General features: G+C 42.3%; 1 protein-coding gene across 3 annotated transcripts in view; it reads right to left on the reverse strand.

The window, feature by feature from the left end:
- The window catches only part of GAS6 (growth arrest specific 6), a 98,796-nt gene that overhangs the window by 68,595 nt on the left and 13,214 nt on the right, over positions 1-16,987 (reverse strand). For 2 of the 3 annotated variants that reach the window (XM_043507613.1, XM_038387543.2), the window contains exons 3-4: positions 12,157-12,181; positions 11,318-11,380 (exon numbers count right to left, since the gene is read on the reverse strand). In XM_043507613.1, coding sequence (XP_043363548.1) covers positions 11,318-11,380; positions 12,157-12,181 — 88 coding nt within the window. The remainder of the gene's footprint in view (positions 1-11,317; positions 11,381-12,156; positions 12,182-16,987) is intronic. The other variant, XM_043507646.1, reaches the window with a different exon arrangement.

The following is a 16,987-nucleotide window of genomic DNA, read 5'->3' on the forward strand; positions in this document are numbered from 1 at the left end:
CCATACAAACACACAAGAAGAGAGAGTCCTTGCCCCAGAAAATTTACAATTCATGATCCCAATATTGCAATTTACAATGCTTAAGTGGTCCCATGCATGGCCAGGTAGCTAGTGCTTGGCGGTAGCAGGAGTTGCAGAGCTAGGATTCCCTTCTTCCCTTTTGGACACTAGGGAACACCCCACTCTGCATATCTGTTTGAGGCCTCAACAAACTGTAGCCAACAGTGCTTAGAGAAAACAATGCAAGTAGTTTCACAATGCCCACTCTGGCCCCATCCTGCAATCAGGGCGGATGGACTCTTATGATTGAGCAGAACCCCAGTGAAGCAAACAGAGCTCCGAACGACCAATGGCCCACCAGGATCAGAGCCTATGCTGTGACAATAAATGCCCTCCACATAGGGCCAAAACCTTGTTCAGCCAAAAATCTACTGGTTTAAATGACAAAAATACTCATAGTGCTAATACTTACCCCCTCCTTTATAAAGTAATTTGAGAACCTTTGATAAAAGGTACTTTAAAAAGTAAGAGCAAAGCGTTAGGGGATGGTTTTTGTTGTTGTTTACTTGTTTGCTTTTTTAGTATTACTGCAAGCACCACTGGCAATGTTTCCTTGTAAAATGCTTTATAATTGTTCTCTTGTCCCTTCATTCCCTCATCCCCCAAATAGAAACTACCTGTGCCATGAATTGCAGGTAAGTCAGCTTAGAACAAAAACAGTTATCCTTACTGGGAGCCAAAAACCTATGTAAACATATTATTTTTGGAGTAGGAGGCAATTGGACTGGTGCACTACATGCAATAACAATAAATAAAATAATATGATGCACTTAACAATGTGCCTTTTGTCAGAGGATCCCAAAGTGCTTTTAGAAAGCTGAGTATCATTACGACTATTTTACATATCAGAAAAGTGAGGCACTGAGGTTAAGGCCAACATTTTCAAAATGGCCAATTGATTTTGGGTGCTCAGCTTGAGAGATCTATGGCTTTATTTTCAGAGTTGCTGGACTCCAGCTGAAGGTAAGCACATCTTAACATCAGACCCTAGATATCTCAAGTTAGACACACTGCATTAGTGGCCACTTTTGAAAAACCTGGCCTTAATAATTTAGCAAATTAGTAGCACAGTGGGGGAATAAAAAAAATTCTCTCCTGACTTTATTCTCTGCACTAATCACTGTTTGATATGGTCTCCAGTAAAGGTTGATAATATTGCTGAATACTTCTACCATTACAGCTAGACTGCTGAAAACCTATCAGGAGAGACACCTTGTCTTTACCCACTGTAAATCAAGATCACTGCCAGGATGTTTTCAGGCAGCATGTATAGGTCAAATATCACTGACTTCACTTTCCTCTCTTACCTCTAGTACAGTTACAAAATGTGTTCTATGTCTACCAAGAGCGTGTATAAATTAAGGGGAAAACAGGAAGGATTCTTCATCCACAGGTTCTGACGACACTAATGATTGGGCCATCCCTTGAAAATTATTTTCTTAAATGTGCTCTGCGTGCATGCGCATGTGTATTATAGGGGGGATGGATAGTGTTACCTCATCATCTCCCTATTTTGATGACAAATCTGGTCAGACTGCTCAGCTACAGAGGACATAAGATTTTGGGTTAGGTATTTCATAACTAACAAGTGAATGTTTTCCTTTGTCAAAATAATGGGAAGTGCATTTCTCTCATCTAACTCTCATTGACCTTGAAGGCATGCCTTTGAAACAGTTTACTTTGAAAAACTTTTTAAAAAACACACTTTTAATTATGCAGACAAAGCAAATCCCTTTGACACATTTTTGAAGCATTTTACAGCACAGTGGTGTTTGGTTACTGCTCAATAAACTTTTTAGAAAGATTCTCAGGGATTGTCTGCAGGGGGAAAACAGCATGCGACAACTACTGCAGAATAGCTATTCTGCACTAGCAACCCATGTGGGTACTCTTACTCCACAGTAAGGGAGTGGCTAGACTTTCAATGCCACAGCTTCCACTGTAGCGCTTAGTGAAGACATCGCCTACATTGACAGGAGAGCTTCTCCCATCAGCACATGCATTCCACCTCCCCGAGAGGCAGTAGCTATGTCAACAGGAGAAGCCCTCCTATCATCAGAGCATTGTCTACACCGGGGGTTAGGTTGGTATAACTATGTCACTCAGGAATATGGATTTTCCACATACCTGGGTGATGTAGTTATACTGAAATAAATTTGTAATGTAGACCAGGGCTAAGAGTGCTTTTGTATGGTCTATCTTAATCTGCTTTGGAAGTGGATTAAGCAAACCATACAAGGCACTATTGGAGGGGAATAAGAGTATCCACATGCAGAGTTAGGCCTGGACCACACTACAGTTAGGCCTATGTACAGCAGCTTATGTCAACCTAACTCTGTAAGTGTCTACACTAAAACGCTGCTGCCACTGATGTAACTCGTTCACTACGCCAACTTAACTCCACTTCAGTGAGAGGTATAGCACCTTAGGTTAGTTACCTCAATTTTAGTGGTCTCCAGGAAGTGTCCCACAATGCCTTACCATGACTGCTCTGGTCACCATTTTGAACTCCACTGCTTGGCAGACAGGTACACAAGTATATATGCTTCTCCCCTCTAAATCCCTGCATTTTTGAAATTCCATTTCCTGTTTGGTCAGCATGGAGAGCTCACCTAGCAACTGCCCAGCTGACCATGCTGGCTATACACGCTCCTGCCTGGAGTACACGAGAGGTGGTGGATCTCCTGGGACTAAGGGGAGAAGAGGCTGTGGAGGCACAGCTCCGATCCAGCCATAGAAACATTGATATTTACGAGCAGATCGCTCGAAGCATAGAGAAGGGCTAAAAGAGGGACCCACAGCAGCACCCCGTGAAAGCCAAGGAGCTGTGGCAAGCATAGCAGAAGGCAAGGGAGGCTAACAGTTGCTCTGGTGCAGAGCTGAAGACATGCCGCTTTTACGAAGAGCTGTATGCCATCCTCAGTGGAGACCCCACCATCACCCCTAAGAGCCCTATTGATACTTTGGAGGACTCAGAGTCACAGGCCCCCACAATGAACAGTGAGGAGCTGTTGGATGAGGAAGAGAAGGAGGAGGAGTATGGGGGACAGGCAACAGGGGGAATCCAGTGGCACAGTGAGCCAGGACCGGTTTTTGACTCCAGAGCAGTCGAGCCAGTCCCTACAGTCCAGTGTGGGCAAGGCTGATACAGAGGAAGGAACCTCTGGCAAGTATGCAGTTTGCTTTGATATTGCAGGGACACATCTGTTCATTTCCTCTTTTATATTCATGCTAGCAGCAGCAGTAAAATAACCAATAGAGGAAGAGTTACTATCTGCTTCTTACTCCCCTGGCTATACAGTTAGGCAGAGGGGGCCCTGCAGAACAGTTTATGTGCACTCGGATGTCCTGTGAATCCTCCATAGAGATCTCGAGGAAACTTTCCGGGAGGCAAGTCTGCAATCTTCTGCCAAAGGTTTCTGGGGAGGGCTCAGTTAGTTTTTCCACCATGGTAGGACACTTTCCCATGGCACTCAGCAATTACTTCAGCAGTCACCAATGCAGCACACAGGCTAGCAGCATACGGACCCAGTCTGCAGCTGGATGCATGCACAAGCTGTTTCCTTTCAGCCTCCATTACCCTCAGGAGTGAGAGATCAGTTAAAATCACCACTGCTTATGGAAAATGGTGCCAGTATTCAGTTCAGCTGCCCTAGTCACATATACTCATGCCGTTGAGCTACATTCCCCCCCCCCACCCTGGCCAACCGTACTCACCATAGCTGGGACTGCCACCATGCTCTATGAATCCCAAGGAGAAATGCAAATGTAGTGCTTTGAACTTGTGTGCATCAAGGGGAGTGAGTTCAGGATAGCAAGTTTCCATTTATCTTGTGAATACAATCACAAGAGGACCTCTGTGCGTCTTTGCAGCTGGAAATGTGGCCTTGAGTCTCTCCATCTACACCAGTGGAGCAGCTCAGCCAGATAAGGAGGAGGGGAAGGAGAGGAGTCAGGATGACATGTTCCAAGAGATACTGCAAGCCTCTGGTGCTTCAGATAAACACAGGGCTTGGAGGATCACCCTCACAAACAGCATGGACAGGGATTGAGCAGAGAGGAGAAAGGCACAGGAAAAGGAGAGATGTGTGCAGCAGGAGAGGCTAGTGCTTCTCAAGTGTCAGACAGAAATGCTGGAGACTCTTGCTGACCTTCAAGGTTGAACAGACCCATGCTCACCTCCCTCTGCAACCCATTTAGAATTGCATTCCAAGACCTCCCTTCACACCCCTGCCACATTCCACGTGGCGTCCAAGGCCGCTGCACTATCCCTATCACTCCCGGGGAAGAGTTCAGGCAATCACAGCCACACATACACTGACCTGTGAGAGACAAGGCTGATGAATGTGTTTGTGAAATGGGAAATGACTGTTCTTTTCCCCTTCAAAGGTTCTTTTCCCTGTATTTATAAAGTTTTATTCAGTTATAAATATGTCTGTCTGTCTGGGTTTGGAATGAAAGTCTATTTATGGAAACTTAAGTCATCTTTATTAGTTCACAACATATACTGGCTGGGGCTGAAATCATTCACAGATAATAGCAATAGTTGCATTTGCAATGTTATATTATTACACACAGCACTCATTACAAAATTCATACTAGGGTGCATAAAACCAATGCCAGGCAGAGCACACTACAGCAACACAAATTACTGTGGCTCACTATTAAAATGGTCTTTCAAAGCCTCTCTGGCCAAATAGCCCCCTGTTGAGATCTTCTTATAGCCCTGGTACCTGACTGCTCAAAATCAGCTGTTCTACCTCCGCCCTCCACCCCAGCAGAAATTCTTCTCCATTTTGCTTCTGATATTATGAAGGACACAGCAGGAAGCTATAACCATTGGGATTTTTTTTCACCGAGGTCTCATTGCGCGAGTAGACAGCGCAAACAGCCTTTCAAATAGCCAAAGGTACATTCAACTGTCATTCTGTACCTGCTGAGCCTGTAGTTGAAGTGCTCCTTGCTGCTGTTGAAGTGGCCGGTGCATGGCTTCATGAGCCACGGGAGTAAGAGGTAAGCGGAGTCTCCCAGAATCACTAGTGGTATTTCAACATCCCCAATGGTAATCCTCTGGTATGGAAAGAAAGGCCCTGCTTGCAGCTTTCTGAACAAGCCTGTGTTCTTAAAGATGCATGTGTCATGCACCTTCCCTGACCATCCCACACTGATGTTGGTAAAACATCCTCAGTGATCGACCAGTGCTTGCAATACTGTAGTACATCAGCAGAAAGGGTTACTTTTCTATGTGGCAAGGTGGTCTGCAGACAAAATAGGGATATGCATGCCATCTATCGCCCCACCGAAGTTCGGGAACCCGACTGCTGCAAAACCATCCTCTATGTCCTGCACATTGCCCAGAATCACAGTCCTTTGTAGCAGGACGTGATTAGTGGCCCTGCACATCTGCATCACAGCAACCGTCACAGTGGATTTCCCAACTCCAAATTGATTCCTGACTCACCAGTAGCAATCTGGCATTGCAAGCTTCCACACAGCGATCATCACTCACTTCTTCACTGTCAGTGTAGCTCTCATTTTGATATCACTGCACCAGAGGGCTGGGGCGAGCTCTGCCCACACATCCAGGAATGTGGCTTTGCGCATCTGAAAGTTCTGCAGCCACTGCTCATCATCCCATACCTACCTAATGATGTGATCCCACCAGTCAGTGCTCGTTTCTCAGGCTTAGAAGTTGTGCTCCATCATCTGCAGCTGCTCCATGAATGCCAACAACCACCTTGAATTGTTTATGTCCTACAGCAATCTAGCCTCCAAGGAATCATCATGTTCCCCACAATTCCTCTGGCAGCTCTGCAAATACTGCTATTATGGTGCAGGATCAGGGCGTTGTACTCGCAACACTCATCACGATAGTGGAGAGCTGTGCAGGATTCATGCTTCTCACACAGATGGCAGACAAGCGGGTTTGGGGGGATTTGAAAAGAGGCGTGAAACATTATGGGATGCAGATAAAATTTGGGATGGAGAAAACTGCATCCTGGAACGCTGAAACCAAGTTCTCAGTCATCCCTGCACAACTCGTTTACCCCATGAGGCACTGCAAACCCTTCCCAAAACACCCTGCACTAGATGGAGGCGAATTGCACAGTGGGATAGCTACCCAGGGTGCACTTGTCTCTGCATCGATGGAAGCGGTACTGGTGAGGACACGCACCGCAGACGCAAGGAGAGTAGTGTGGACCTGCAAAAGTGATTTAATTAACGAAATTTAGGTCGACTTAATTTTGTAGTGTAGACTTGCCCTTAGTGTGGAATAGCTATTTCACTTTGAATTCAGTCTAGATTATTCTAGAAGAGCTTCCCCATATAGATTCATAGATACTAAGGTCAGAAGGGACCACTCTGATCATCTAGTCCGACCTCCTGCACAGCGCAGGCCACAGAATGTCACCCACCCACTCCTATGAAAAACCTCACCCATGTCTGAGCTATTGAAGTCCTCAAATCATGGTTCAAAACTTCAAGGAGCAGAGAAGCCTCCCTCCAGTCAACCATGCCCCATGCTACAGAGGAAGGCAAAAAAACCTCCAGGGCCTCTCCAATCTGCCCTGGAGGAAAACTCCCTCCCGACCCCAAACATGGCAATCAGCCAAACCCTGAGCACATGGGCAAGATTCACCAGCCAGATACCCAGGAAAGAGTTTTCTATAGTAAATCAGATCCCATCCATCTAATATCCCATCTCAGGGGATTTGGCCTATTTACCCTGAATATTTAAAGATCAATTACTTACCAAAATCCCATTATCTCATCATACCATCTCCTCCATAAACTTATCGAGTAGAATCTTAAAACCAGATAGATCTTTTGCCCCCACTGCTTCCCTTGGAAGGTTATTCCAAAACTTCACTCCTCTGATGGTTAAAAACCTTCGTCTGATTTCAAGTCTAAACTTCCTGGTGGCCAGTTTATACCCATTTGTTCTTGTGTCCACATTGGTGCTGAGCTGAAATAATTCCTCTCCCTCTCCTATATTTATCCCTCTGATATATTTAGAGAGAGCAATCATATCTCCCCTCAACCTTCTTTTAGTTAGGCTAAACAAGCCCAGCTCCTTAAGTCTCCTTTTATAAGACAAGTTTTCCATTCCTCGGATCATCCTAGTAGCCCTTCTCTGTACCTGCTCCAGTTTGAATTCATCCTTTTTAAACATGGGAGACCAGAACTGCACACAGTATTCTAGGTGAGGTCTCACCAGTGCCTTGTATAACGGTACTAAAACCTCCTTATCCCTACTGAAAATGCCTCTCCTGATGCATCCCAAAACCGCATTAGCTTTTTTCACAGCCATATCACATTGGCAGCCCTAAGTTTCCACTGCCCACGAAGGACATGTGCCTATCTTAGCACCCCTCTTAAATCATGTATATCTACAGTGTTTTTAAACTTTACGAAGACTCAAAAAATAAGTATAGCCATTTTTGCTGCTGCAAATTATCCAGTTTCCCTGTAGATAGTTTTGTATTTATTTTTGAATTAATGCAATGGATGGCATGAAAATTTCCCTCCTTCCCCTTCCTGTTGAATGCTTAATAGGGCCTAGTAATAGTAACTGGATTAAAGGATTGTATGGTACAAGTTCAGACACTCTCACAAAAATACCTATCAATTGTGATTCTGCTTATGATAAAGACTCAATCATTTCTGAAGTGAACTGAAGGACAAAGGGAAAATGTAATTGGGGGTGGTTTCTGTTGCTGTATATGGTGCATTCATTGTGGGGGAGAAGGAGGAGAAGGAAAAAAGGAATTCTTCAAATAGGGCCAAAGGGCTAAAATGCCTACATTTGGTGGTATTTACATTCCCACCCATAATTCTGTCCATTTCTATTAAAATGTGATAAGGTTACAGTCACCCTAGCAGCTCTGCAATTAAAGTAACATCAAGAATTTCTAGTCAGGACCAAGCTAGAGAGAAGATAAGAACTTATCTTAGGCTCAGTAATACTTCTGTTGCGGGAGAGGGAGGAAGGCACGAGAGAACTGTTAGGGAATGGAATGTGGTTAGCCTGCTGCCATAGGAATACATATTTGTAATAGTTTGTCTTGAAATGCTGAGAATGTCTGAGAATCACTAGCCAAAGCCTTTGCACCTAGCCCTCCTTGAACGGCTCACAGTGATAATCAAGGACACTCAATCACAAACAAGGTCTAAATGTCTTCCCTTCCTCAGCTCTGCAGAGCAGAGCAAACTTATTGAAAGGACATGAGGAAGGCTGCACAGTAGGAGAAGGCTGCTATACAGGCTGCCTTCCACACATGCCAATGTCCCCTCTAGAAAGTCTCTGCACAGCTGAAAGGCCATACTGAAGGGGGGCTGAGGGGGAAGGAGGGCCAGGGAGCAGGGAAACAAGCCAAGAAACAGCAGTTCTGAGCATATTCCTTTCCCTACGCAGACCAAAGCTTGTGTAAGCTTAACATTGTTCAAAGCAGCATTAACTATCCACGTACACTTTGTGATGCTCTTCAGAGAAGCCTAGTAGACAAAATGAACGGACAGGGTTGGTGCCCAAATTTTCAGAGGATCTCAGGCCTCTGCATCTTTTCCTACACACTCCATCCCTACCTGTTCTGCAGACCAAAATGGGAGAAATACAGTGCGACAATAAAATATGTCCAAACTCACTGGCAGTGGAAGAATTAACTATTTTATTTTTTGTACAGTACCAGCATTGTGCTGGATGCTTTGTCCCTTTTTTCACATTGGTTTGTATATAACACAGGGTTTGATTATGCTCTCGCACTAGTTTTACAACAGTGTAATTCCAATAACTCCATAGGAATTATTACTGATTTACATCAGTGTAACAGGAAACAGAATCAGGCTCTCTAAGCCTTTGTCTCTATTCATTTAGATCTCCTAGCACAAGTAAGTATTCTCTTTTCTCATATCCAGATATTGCACCCTAATTTATAAAATTTCTAGTTCTTTTTCAAAATTGACATCAAAACGAGACCTTAGCTTGAAAATCTGAACATAGTAATTGCCACTTATGACTTCTAAATTTATCTTCTGAGATTTACCAATTTGTTGGATTAAAACTGCACTGGGAATTTGTCAAGTTACAAAAATGACATTATCAACATGCCTCATTTAAAAAAAAAAAAAGCAAGCCTAATCATAGATTTTAAGGCCAGAAAGAACCATTACATCATCTAGTCTGACCTCCTGCATAACACAAGTCATAGAATTTACCCAGTAATTCCATCATCAATCTTATAAATTTGTTTGAATTACAGCATCTTTTAGAAAGACTTATAAAGATTTTACATGACAGAGAATCTTCACATCCTTTGGTAAACTGGTCCAATGGTTAAATTACCATCACTGTTAAAAGTGTGCACCTTATTTCCAGTCTGAATTTGTCTAGCATCAACCTCCAGCCATTGGATCCTGTTACACATTTATCTGCTATGTTGAAGAAACCCTCTACCATCTTGTTTGGACACAGAAATGAGATCATTAAGAAGTGTCAGACTCATGGAGTCCTTGTGGTCAGGTGAACATAAGGACTGAAATGATAGCAAATTCTGTGAGTAGATCTAATATGGGGGGCGGGGGGGGGGCTCCTTCCACACCCTCTTTCCCCTACCCCTGTGTACCCAAGCAATGGCTGGCCACAGTCCAGCCATTTAAAACAGAGGGCATACCTCTGTTTTATTATTCAGATGATTCTTTTACATTATGTAAGTCATGTTGCTGCATTTTGTAAATTCAGGTCTTAATTTTTGCTTATTATTCTTGGAGTTCAGATACAGCCAACTCTGTCAACAGTTTAGGGAAACTGCTGAAGTGCTAATGGATTTTAACCTTGAAAACTTAGTGAAGTGGTAATTGTATTCCTCCTTTTGTGAATAACTCCCTAACATTGGTAGGATTTCATGACCAATCAAAGTGGACCATGATAAGACACTGAAGTACAGAGGAAAAATTAAAAAGTGATTAGGTATAAATAATGCCCGTTTACTCAGTTGATTTGCTTCCTGGGTATACTTAGAATTGTATCTGCTTACATGAGTGAAAAAAATATTTTTGCTACTTTATATTCTTAGCATTATGGTGCCAACATAGCTATGGGAGAGGGAACTGGATAGTTAACATAACGGTTATCTAAATTCCAATTGCAGAATCTTTATCATTAATAAATGCACAGGCCAGAAAGAACCCAGCTTGACTTTCAACATGATTCCAAGTTGGGTTTGCAGGGTTGGCAAACCCATCTTTTTACTAACGACACAAATAAATGTGATTTGGCAGCTTTTCATACAACACAGAAATTTGTCATGTGATGGATGAAATTCACCCTGGAGGCAGAAGCAAACTCCACTAAAGGAGGGGAAAGCAGGGGCAGCAAAGGAAGGGGATAGGGATCACGGGGGAGAGGCGAGGAGAGGAGAAAAAGCTTCAGAAGCCCCTTCCTCCAATCCTCGTGTAGCAGCAGCCAAGATGTAGCGAGAGAACTCTCACTGCCCTAGATCCCAGTGCCTGGGGTAAGAGGGAACATGACCCATACTGGCCTGGTCTCTGGGATCCCAGTGCTTAAGGAGAAGTAGGGGCACCACGTGGATGGGGAGGCGGGAGACACACTGTCCTGGTTTATCGGGCTGTGTGTGGAAAAGGACCTACACGGGATCCTGGTGCAGAGGCGGGGTCCAGGTGTCCCCGTCTATAGGGCCCAGTAGGAGGAGGGACAGATATGAACCACACTGTCCGGGTCTATAGGGCCCTGGCGCATGAGGTGGGAAGGACTGACGAGACCCGCACCGCCCTGGTCTCCCCAGTGAGAGAGGATGGGGCGGGACCCCTGGGGAAATTCACCCTCCAAAATGACTTAAGGTGAAATTCAGGCTTAACAGAGAAGAACCAAACTTATACTTAATTTTTCTAAGGAAAGAAAAAGAAAGTGAGGAGCCAAGCCCAGTGAAAGATCTAACTGTAAATCCTAGTTCTCATCTCGTTTCCCAGATTGCTCAGTCCTTGAGAAAGCAGGGGAGAAAGAATGCCCAGCATCACCTTTTGGAAGACAAAGGAGCAGCATTAATGGATTCTGAAAGGAATAGAGTCTTAACAGGTCCTTCAGCTAGAAGGGTGCCACGCATGACATAAGGTCCTCAAGAAAGCAAATGGGTAGGAGGGGTGCTAAAATTCTATCAGAATGGAGATGACTGAGGTGTCTCCCCACCTCAAACAAAATGACTTATGTTTAGTTGTAATATACAATATGAAAAATGCTTACTATGAACGCATGTAAGGAAATCTGGACTTCTTGTATACGGTGACCCAAATTTCTCAATACAAGCTGAAGAACAGAAAATGAAATTATTATTATTATTCGCCAGCTGTCACAGTGTGTAAATTGATATCTGGCATGCTGATATTTCATTTAGCAAGGTTCTGAGGGTAGGTACAAAATCCATGTTAAACTGCAGCCCTCCAGATGCCTTAAAAATTCTTCTCAGTTCATATAAATATTTTAGCTCTGATGTTCGGTTGAACAGTTTATAATTCTACTGTACAATATGATCATTCTACCAGATGCAACTATGGTGCTAAAAGGATATTAGTAGCTACTAAAGGCTGATCTACTAAATAGAAAAGATTTCTCTCAAATCTAAAAAGCAGAGTTTTCTAAAACTGTTGATATATGTAATGTTAAATACTAAACGTTCAATGCAAATGTAAAGCAATGTGGTGGCATGACAATGATACATAGAATGTAAAAAGCAATAGGTCTGCAAGCTAATCCTCTTATTTAAAAAATACTTTCAAAACTAAACTATTAAAAAGTGTATGCACTGTAGAAGACTGCAAACTGTTTACTCTTGATGTAAGTTACAGAAATAAATGCAACATTAAACATACACTTTAAATAATGTAAAGTGTTTGTGTATGTCATTCTATAGATATAAATAATATATACCCACTTTAAAATCATACGAGGAGCAATTGGTTCTATTTCAGGGTGGAATAGAGGATCTCTATTACATTCTTTTGGACAGACTGGCTGTCCCATGTTCCAATGTTAGGCACACATACCAGCACTGCCAAAAAGTAAAAGTAATAACTGTAACTCACCCAAGTATTTCGGGTAAAAATAGTCCTGTGGGAGAAAAAAAAAGCAAATATTTATTGGAATAATATTACTTTTTATTATCAATTTTATTAATTTTTAACTGCTGCTGCTAGTTTGATGGTCTAGCCTGGTGGTGGCACAACGGGGTCCAAACGTAGGACTCTCAACTTCTTTTGCCCTGGGCCAATGGAGACAAAAGATCATGGAACTGCTTACTCTGATCTGAAGGGGAAGGGGAAAAAATGGTTTTTCTCAAAAAAAAAAAATGGTTTTTTGACAGTTGACCGAAGAAGTGGCACTGGCAGTGACTGAACAGGAAGCCACTTACCCACTATCCAAGAAGTAAAGATGCTGACCATGGAATGAGGTAGAGGAAGTAAGAGGAATCTGGGGATAAAAACCAGAGGGAAAAGTACAGAATCATTTAGTCACCCACTGCCTCCTCTTTGGAGTTGCTCTGCAGCAGAAGAACTCTGACATCACCTTAACCATTAGAGTAAAAGCCTAAATTTTGCCTTTGCCTCTAGAACAAGGTGCACACTATTACTCTGAAGAGCTTCCCTTAAAAAACTGCCCCATAACGTATATAACTAACGATATCTGTTGAAAGAGAAGAACACTCTAGGCATGCAAATATGGGGAAAGTAAGACTCACCACAGCAGCATGGTTTAGAACAGTGTTTCTCAACCTTTTTGATACCAGGGACTCGCTTGCTGCCTTCCTAAACTGTGTCAGGGAGATCTCAGCGACCAGCACCGTCCATGGACCAGTTATTGAGAAACACTGGTTTAGAAGGGTTAATATGTAGCCATGGAAAAGATCTCTTTCTAATGTTACATCACCCTTAATAGTTTTACTTTAAATTGTTAGTTTAAAATATTGTTAAAACTAAGGTTAGTGGGAGTCGGATGACTCAGGATAAAGTACTGACAATTTCAGGGATTTTAATTTTGTTGCTTGAATTAAGCAGACTCTTCCCCCCAGTGATCACGACATCCTACATATAACTGTTGGTCTTTGTGAGGTCACTTGAAAGACTTCCGTGCAATTCCAGTATCTACAGTGAGATTGGGATGGGTTTGACTACATGTTTTGTAATTATCTTGTGAATCACAAGATCCGTTTAGGTATCAGAATCCCCAAGATTCTGAAACTACTCAACTTCTATTACATATGCGTGTGCGCATTACAACACGCACATATGCATTATACGCACACACACATGCACACACACACTTTGATACGACACCCCTGGACTGCTAACTGCAATCCAATTGACCAACTAGGTCATGAAATCTAAAATAATTTTGCATGATTGTCTTCCTCTAGAGGATCAAAAGCTTTTCGTGAACGAGCTCCATTTGCTGAAACACAGCCACATGATCTCATAACCTAAAATCAAAGAAGCTTCAGGAAACAGTAGTTAAAGCTCCAACACATTTAGATCAAAAGGACATACAGGGCCAAGAATTGCTGAGCACATGCACCCTCAATGGAATCACTAAAATGTAGGTCACTTAGGACCCAGTGAGGCCCTCAGAATCTGGTTGTTAGCATAACATTTAGACCAGGTTTCCTTTTTTTTTTGGCTACTTTTACTGTTTTTCAGCCACAGTAAGAAATCAAAGCTTTGAAAAACATGGAGCAAACAGTATGAAAATAAAAGTAAATACAAACAGTTTAAGTACTTCAAAAAGCACCAGGATGTGCACCTAACATACTGAGCCACAGTCAGTTCTTGAATTGTAAAAGATGTATGCATGTGCTGGAATGATTGGAAATTTTATTAAATCTTTCCCCTTTGTCAACCTACAGCTGTGAAAAAGGGGATGTAGCACAACCACAGCCCAATCCAGTTACCGGCAAAAACAAACATTTGAAGTGAATCAGAAGGGACAGAAATGGCATGTTACATGTACATTCATCTAAGTTGGCTGCTATTACGATTGTTGGAGCTCTGTTACAAGAAGAAGCAGGGCAGAAAAATCTACTAACCTACTTATTTGTGAGGAGTAAGAAGAATATTGGGAAAGTACCATCGACTTGTTCAGAATCTAAACTTCCATTTAAAAATTATTAGCTGTTTTGGTTGCAAACATAACCTTCTAAACACAAATTCAGCATATACTAATGCAATGCTAGTTTACTGAGTCTGTGCACAAAACTGTGCCTCTGCTACTGCTCATGGCTTTCCAAACAGCAACAAAATGAAACTGACGAGATGTTTGTCCACTATAAGCTGTGGTACAGAAACATACATGTTAAGTAAGTAATTTCAACTGAAGTCTACAATATAATTTTAAACTCTTTTCTCCCTTCCTTCAATGGCCTATTTATTTATTACAAACTCCTACCTTATCAAGAATAAAGATGAATATTACCTCTCAGACTGCAGAAGACCTCTTTGAATGGTTCACTCTGCCACGCATTTTAAATAAAAATGAGACTGACTATGGATTTTAATATCATTTGCTCATGATGGTTTAACTTTTTATTTAATGGGCTTAGTTCTGAGCTGTAAGAACAATGAATTAAAGTAATAAGAGCTGAGCTGAAAATGACTTCCCCATCCACCATGCCCGGTGGAATTTCCACTGCTGCAGCTTTCCAAAGAGCTGGTGGTTCTGTGTTTCTGGTTGGCTAAAACCAAAGGATTAACCCAAAAGGAATGCTGAATTACTGCCAATCGTTAGAACAGAAAATGACTTAACATCAAGGTGGTATGTTTTGCAGGACCACTGGTTAACACTTTGTATTATTAAAGCTTCGAAATGTTTCTAATCTGTAGAATAATACAGTGAGACTTACCTGTTTTCTAGCATGAGCACTGAGCTCTATATCCCCATTTCATAGATTCCGCTGGCCCAAACCTGAAAAGTGCTCTGAACCCTCAACTCCCATGGATTTCAGTGGAGTTGAGGGCCCTGAGCTCCTTGCAGGATCAAGCCCCTACTAAATAGTCACACACACCTCAAAAAGTATGCAAAATAAGAAGTATCTTATAAGAATAAAAAAATAATACAAAGAAATATTTTGTGGCTTACTAATATATCCATAATATTAAAAAGTGTGGTGAGATACACTCAATGCATTGTTTAGTTTTGAACTGGCTGAGTTAAACACTAGCCTGTTGACATCTCAGGATCCAGAAAGCCACATAGTATCTATAGCATCAAAAGGCAACAATTTATTAGCTGATCCTTTTTGTGGCCACTCCAGTGGAAAAACTAACCACATAATTACAGTCAATGTTAGTTTCCAGCTAGGGCTCTAAAGAAAGGAATTAACACTCACATATTGTCACCCCTTTCTCTTGGATATGTTTTTACAGAAACTGTTGGAATAAAAAAATACAAGGCACATGCTTTATTTACCCAAAATTATACACAAACATGGATTAGATATAAACATCTTCTAGACCACAACTTGTATAGAATCATAGACTTTAAGGTCAGAAGGGACCATTATGATCGTCTAGTCAGACCTCCTGCACAATGCAGGCCACAGAATCTCATCCACCCACTCCTTAACAAACCCCTAACTTATGTCTGAGCTACAGAAGTCCTCAAATCATGGTTTAAAGACTTCGAGGTGCAGAGAATCCTCGAACAAGTGACCCGTGTCCTACGCTGCAGAGGAAGGCGAAAAACCCCCAGGGCCTCTGCCAATCTGCCCTGGAGGAAAATTTCTTCCTGACCCCAAATATGGCTATCAGCTAAACCCTGAGCATGTGGGCAAGACTCACCAGCCAGACACCCAGGAAAGAATTCTCTGTAGTAACTCAGATCCCACCGCAACTAACATCCCATCACATTGGGCACATCTACCACTAGTAGTTGAAGATCAATTAATTGCCAAAATTAGGCTTTCCCATCATATCATCCCTTCCATAAACTTATCGAGCTTAGTCTTGAAGCCAGATATGTCTTTTGCCCCCACTGCTTCCCTTGGAAGGCTGTTCCAGAACTTCACCTCTCTGATGGTTAGGAACCTTGGTCTAATTTCAAGTCTAAACTTCCTGATGGCCAGTTTATATGTTCTTGTGTCCACATTGGTACTAAGCTTAAACAACAATTCTCCCTCCGAGGTATGTATTCCTCTGATCTATTTATAAATCCTTAATCAATTTTGACTTGAAGTAATTCCAGGCCTCCTCCGCCTTCAGATCCACAAGTTCTTCAGTCCAATCCACTTCCCTAACTAATTTCCTTAACTTTAAGATAGCCCTTTTGAAATCAAAAACCCTAGTCACAGATCTATTTTTGTTTATCCTTCCATTTAGTTTGAACTGAATTGGCTCATGATCACTCGAACCCAGGTTGTCCCCTACAACCACCTCTTCTATGACATCCTCACTACTCACCAAAACCAAACCTAAAATTGCATCCCCTCTTCTTGGTTCAGCAACTACTTGGTGAAGGAATCCATCAGCTATCGCATCCAGGAAAATCTGAGCCCTGTTATTATTACTAGCACTCGTCCTCAAGTCTATATCTGGGAAGTTAAAGTCTCCCATGATCACACAATTCTCATTAGTACTTACTTCATTAAAAACATTAAAGAGATCTCTATCCATATCCAAATCTGATCCCGGTAGTCTATAGCACACCCCAAACACTATCCCAGGGGAGGCTCTAGTAGCTTTCTTCCCCCGTGTGATTTTTGCCCAGACAGACTGTGTCTTATCCATTCCATCACTTCTTATTTCTTTACAGTCTACCTCACCAATCAGCGTAACTATCCCATCCGTCAACATCATCCCACTCCAAATGAGGGGAAGGCAAGCACACTCCAGCCTCGTGTGAGGGAACTGTTAACTTCCATCAGAGAAT

Source organism: Dermochelys coriacea, chromosome 1 (genome assembly GCF_009764565.3).
Source record: "Dermochelys coriacea isolate rDerCor1 chromosome 1, rDerCor1.pri.v4, whole genome shotgun sequence".
NCBI lineage: Eukaryota > Metazoa > Chordata > Testudines > Dermochelyidae > Dermochelys > Dermochelys coriacea.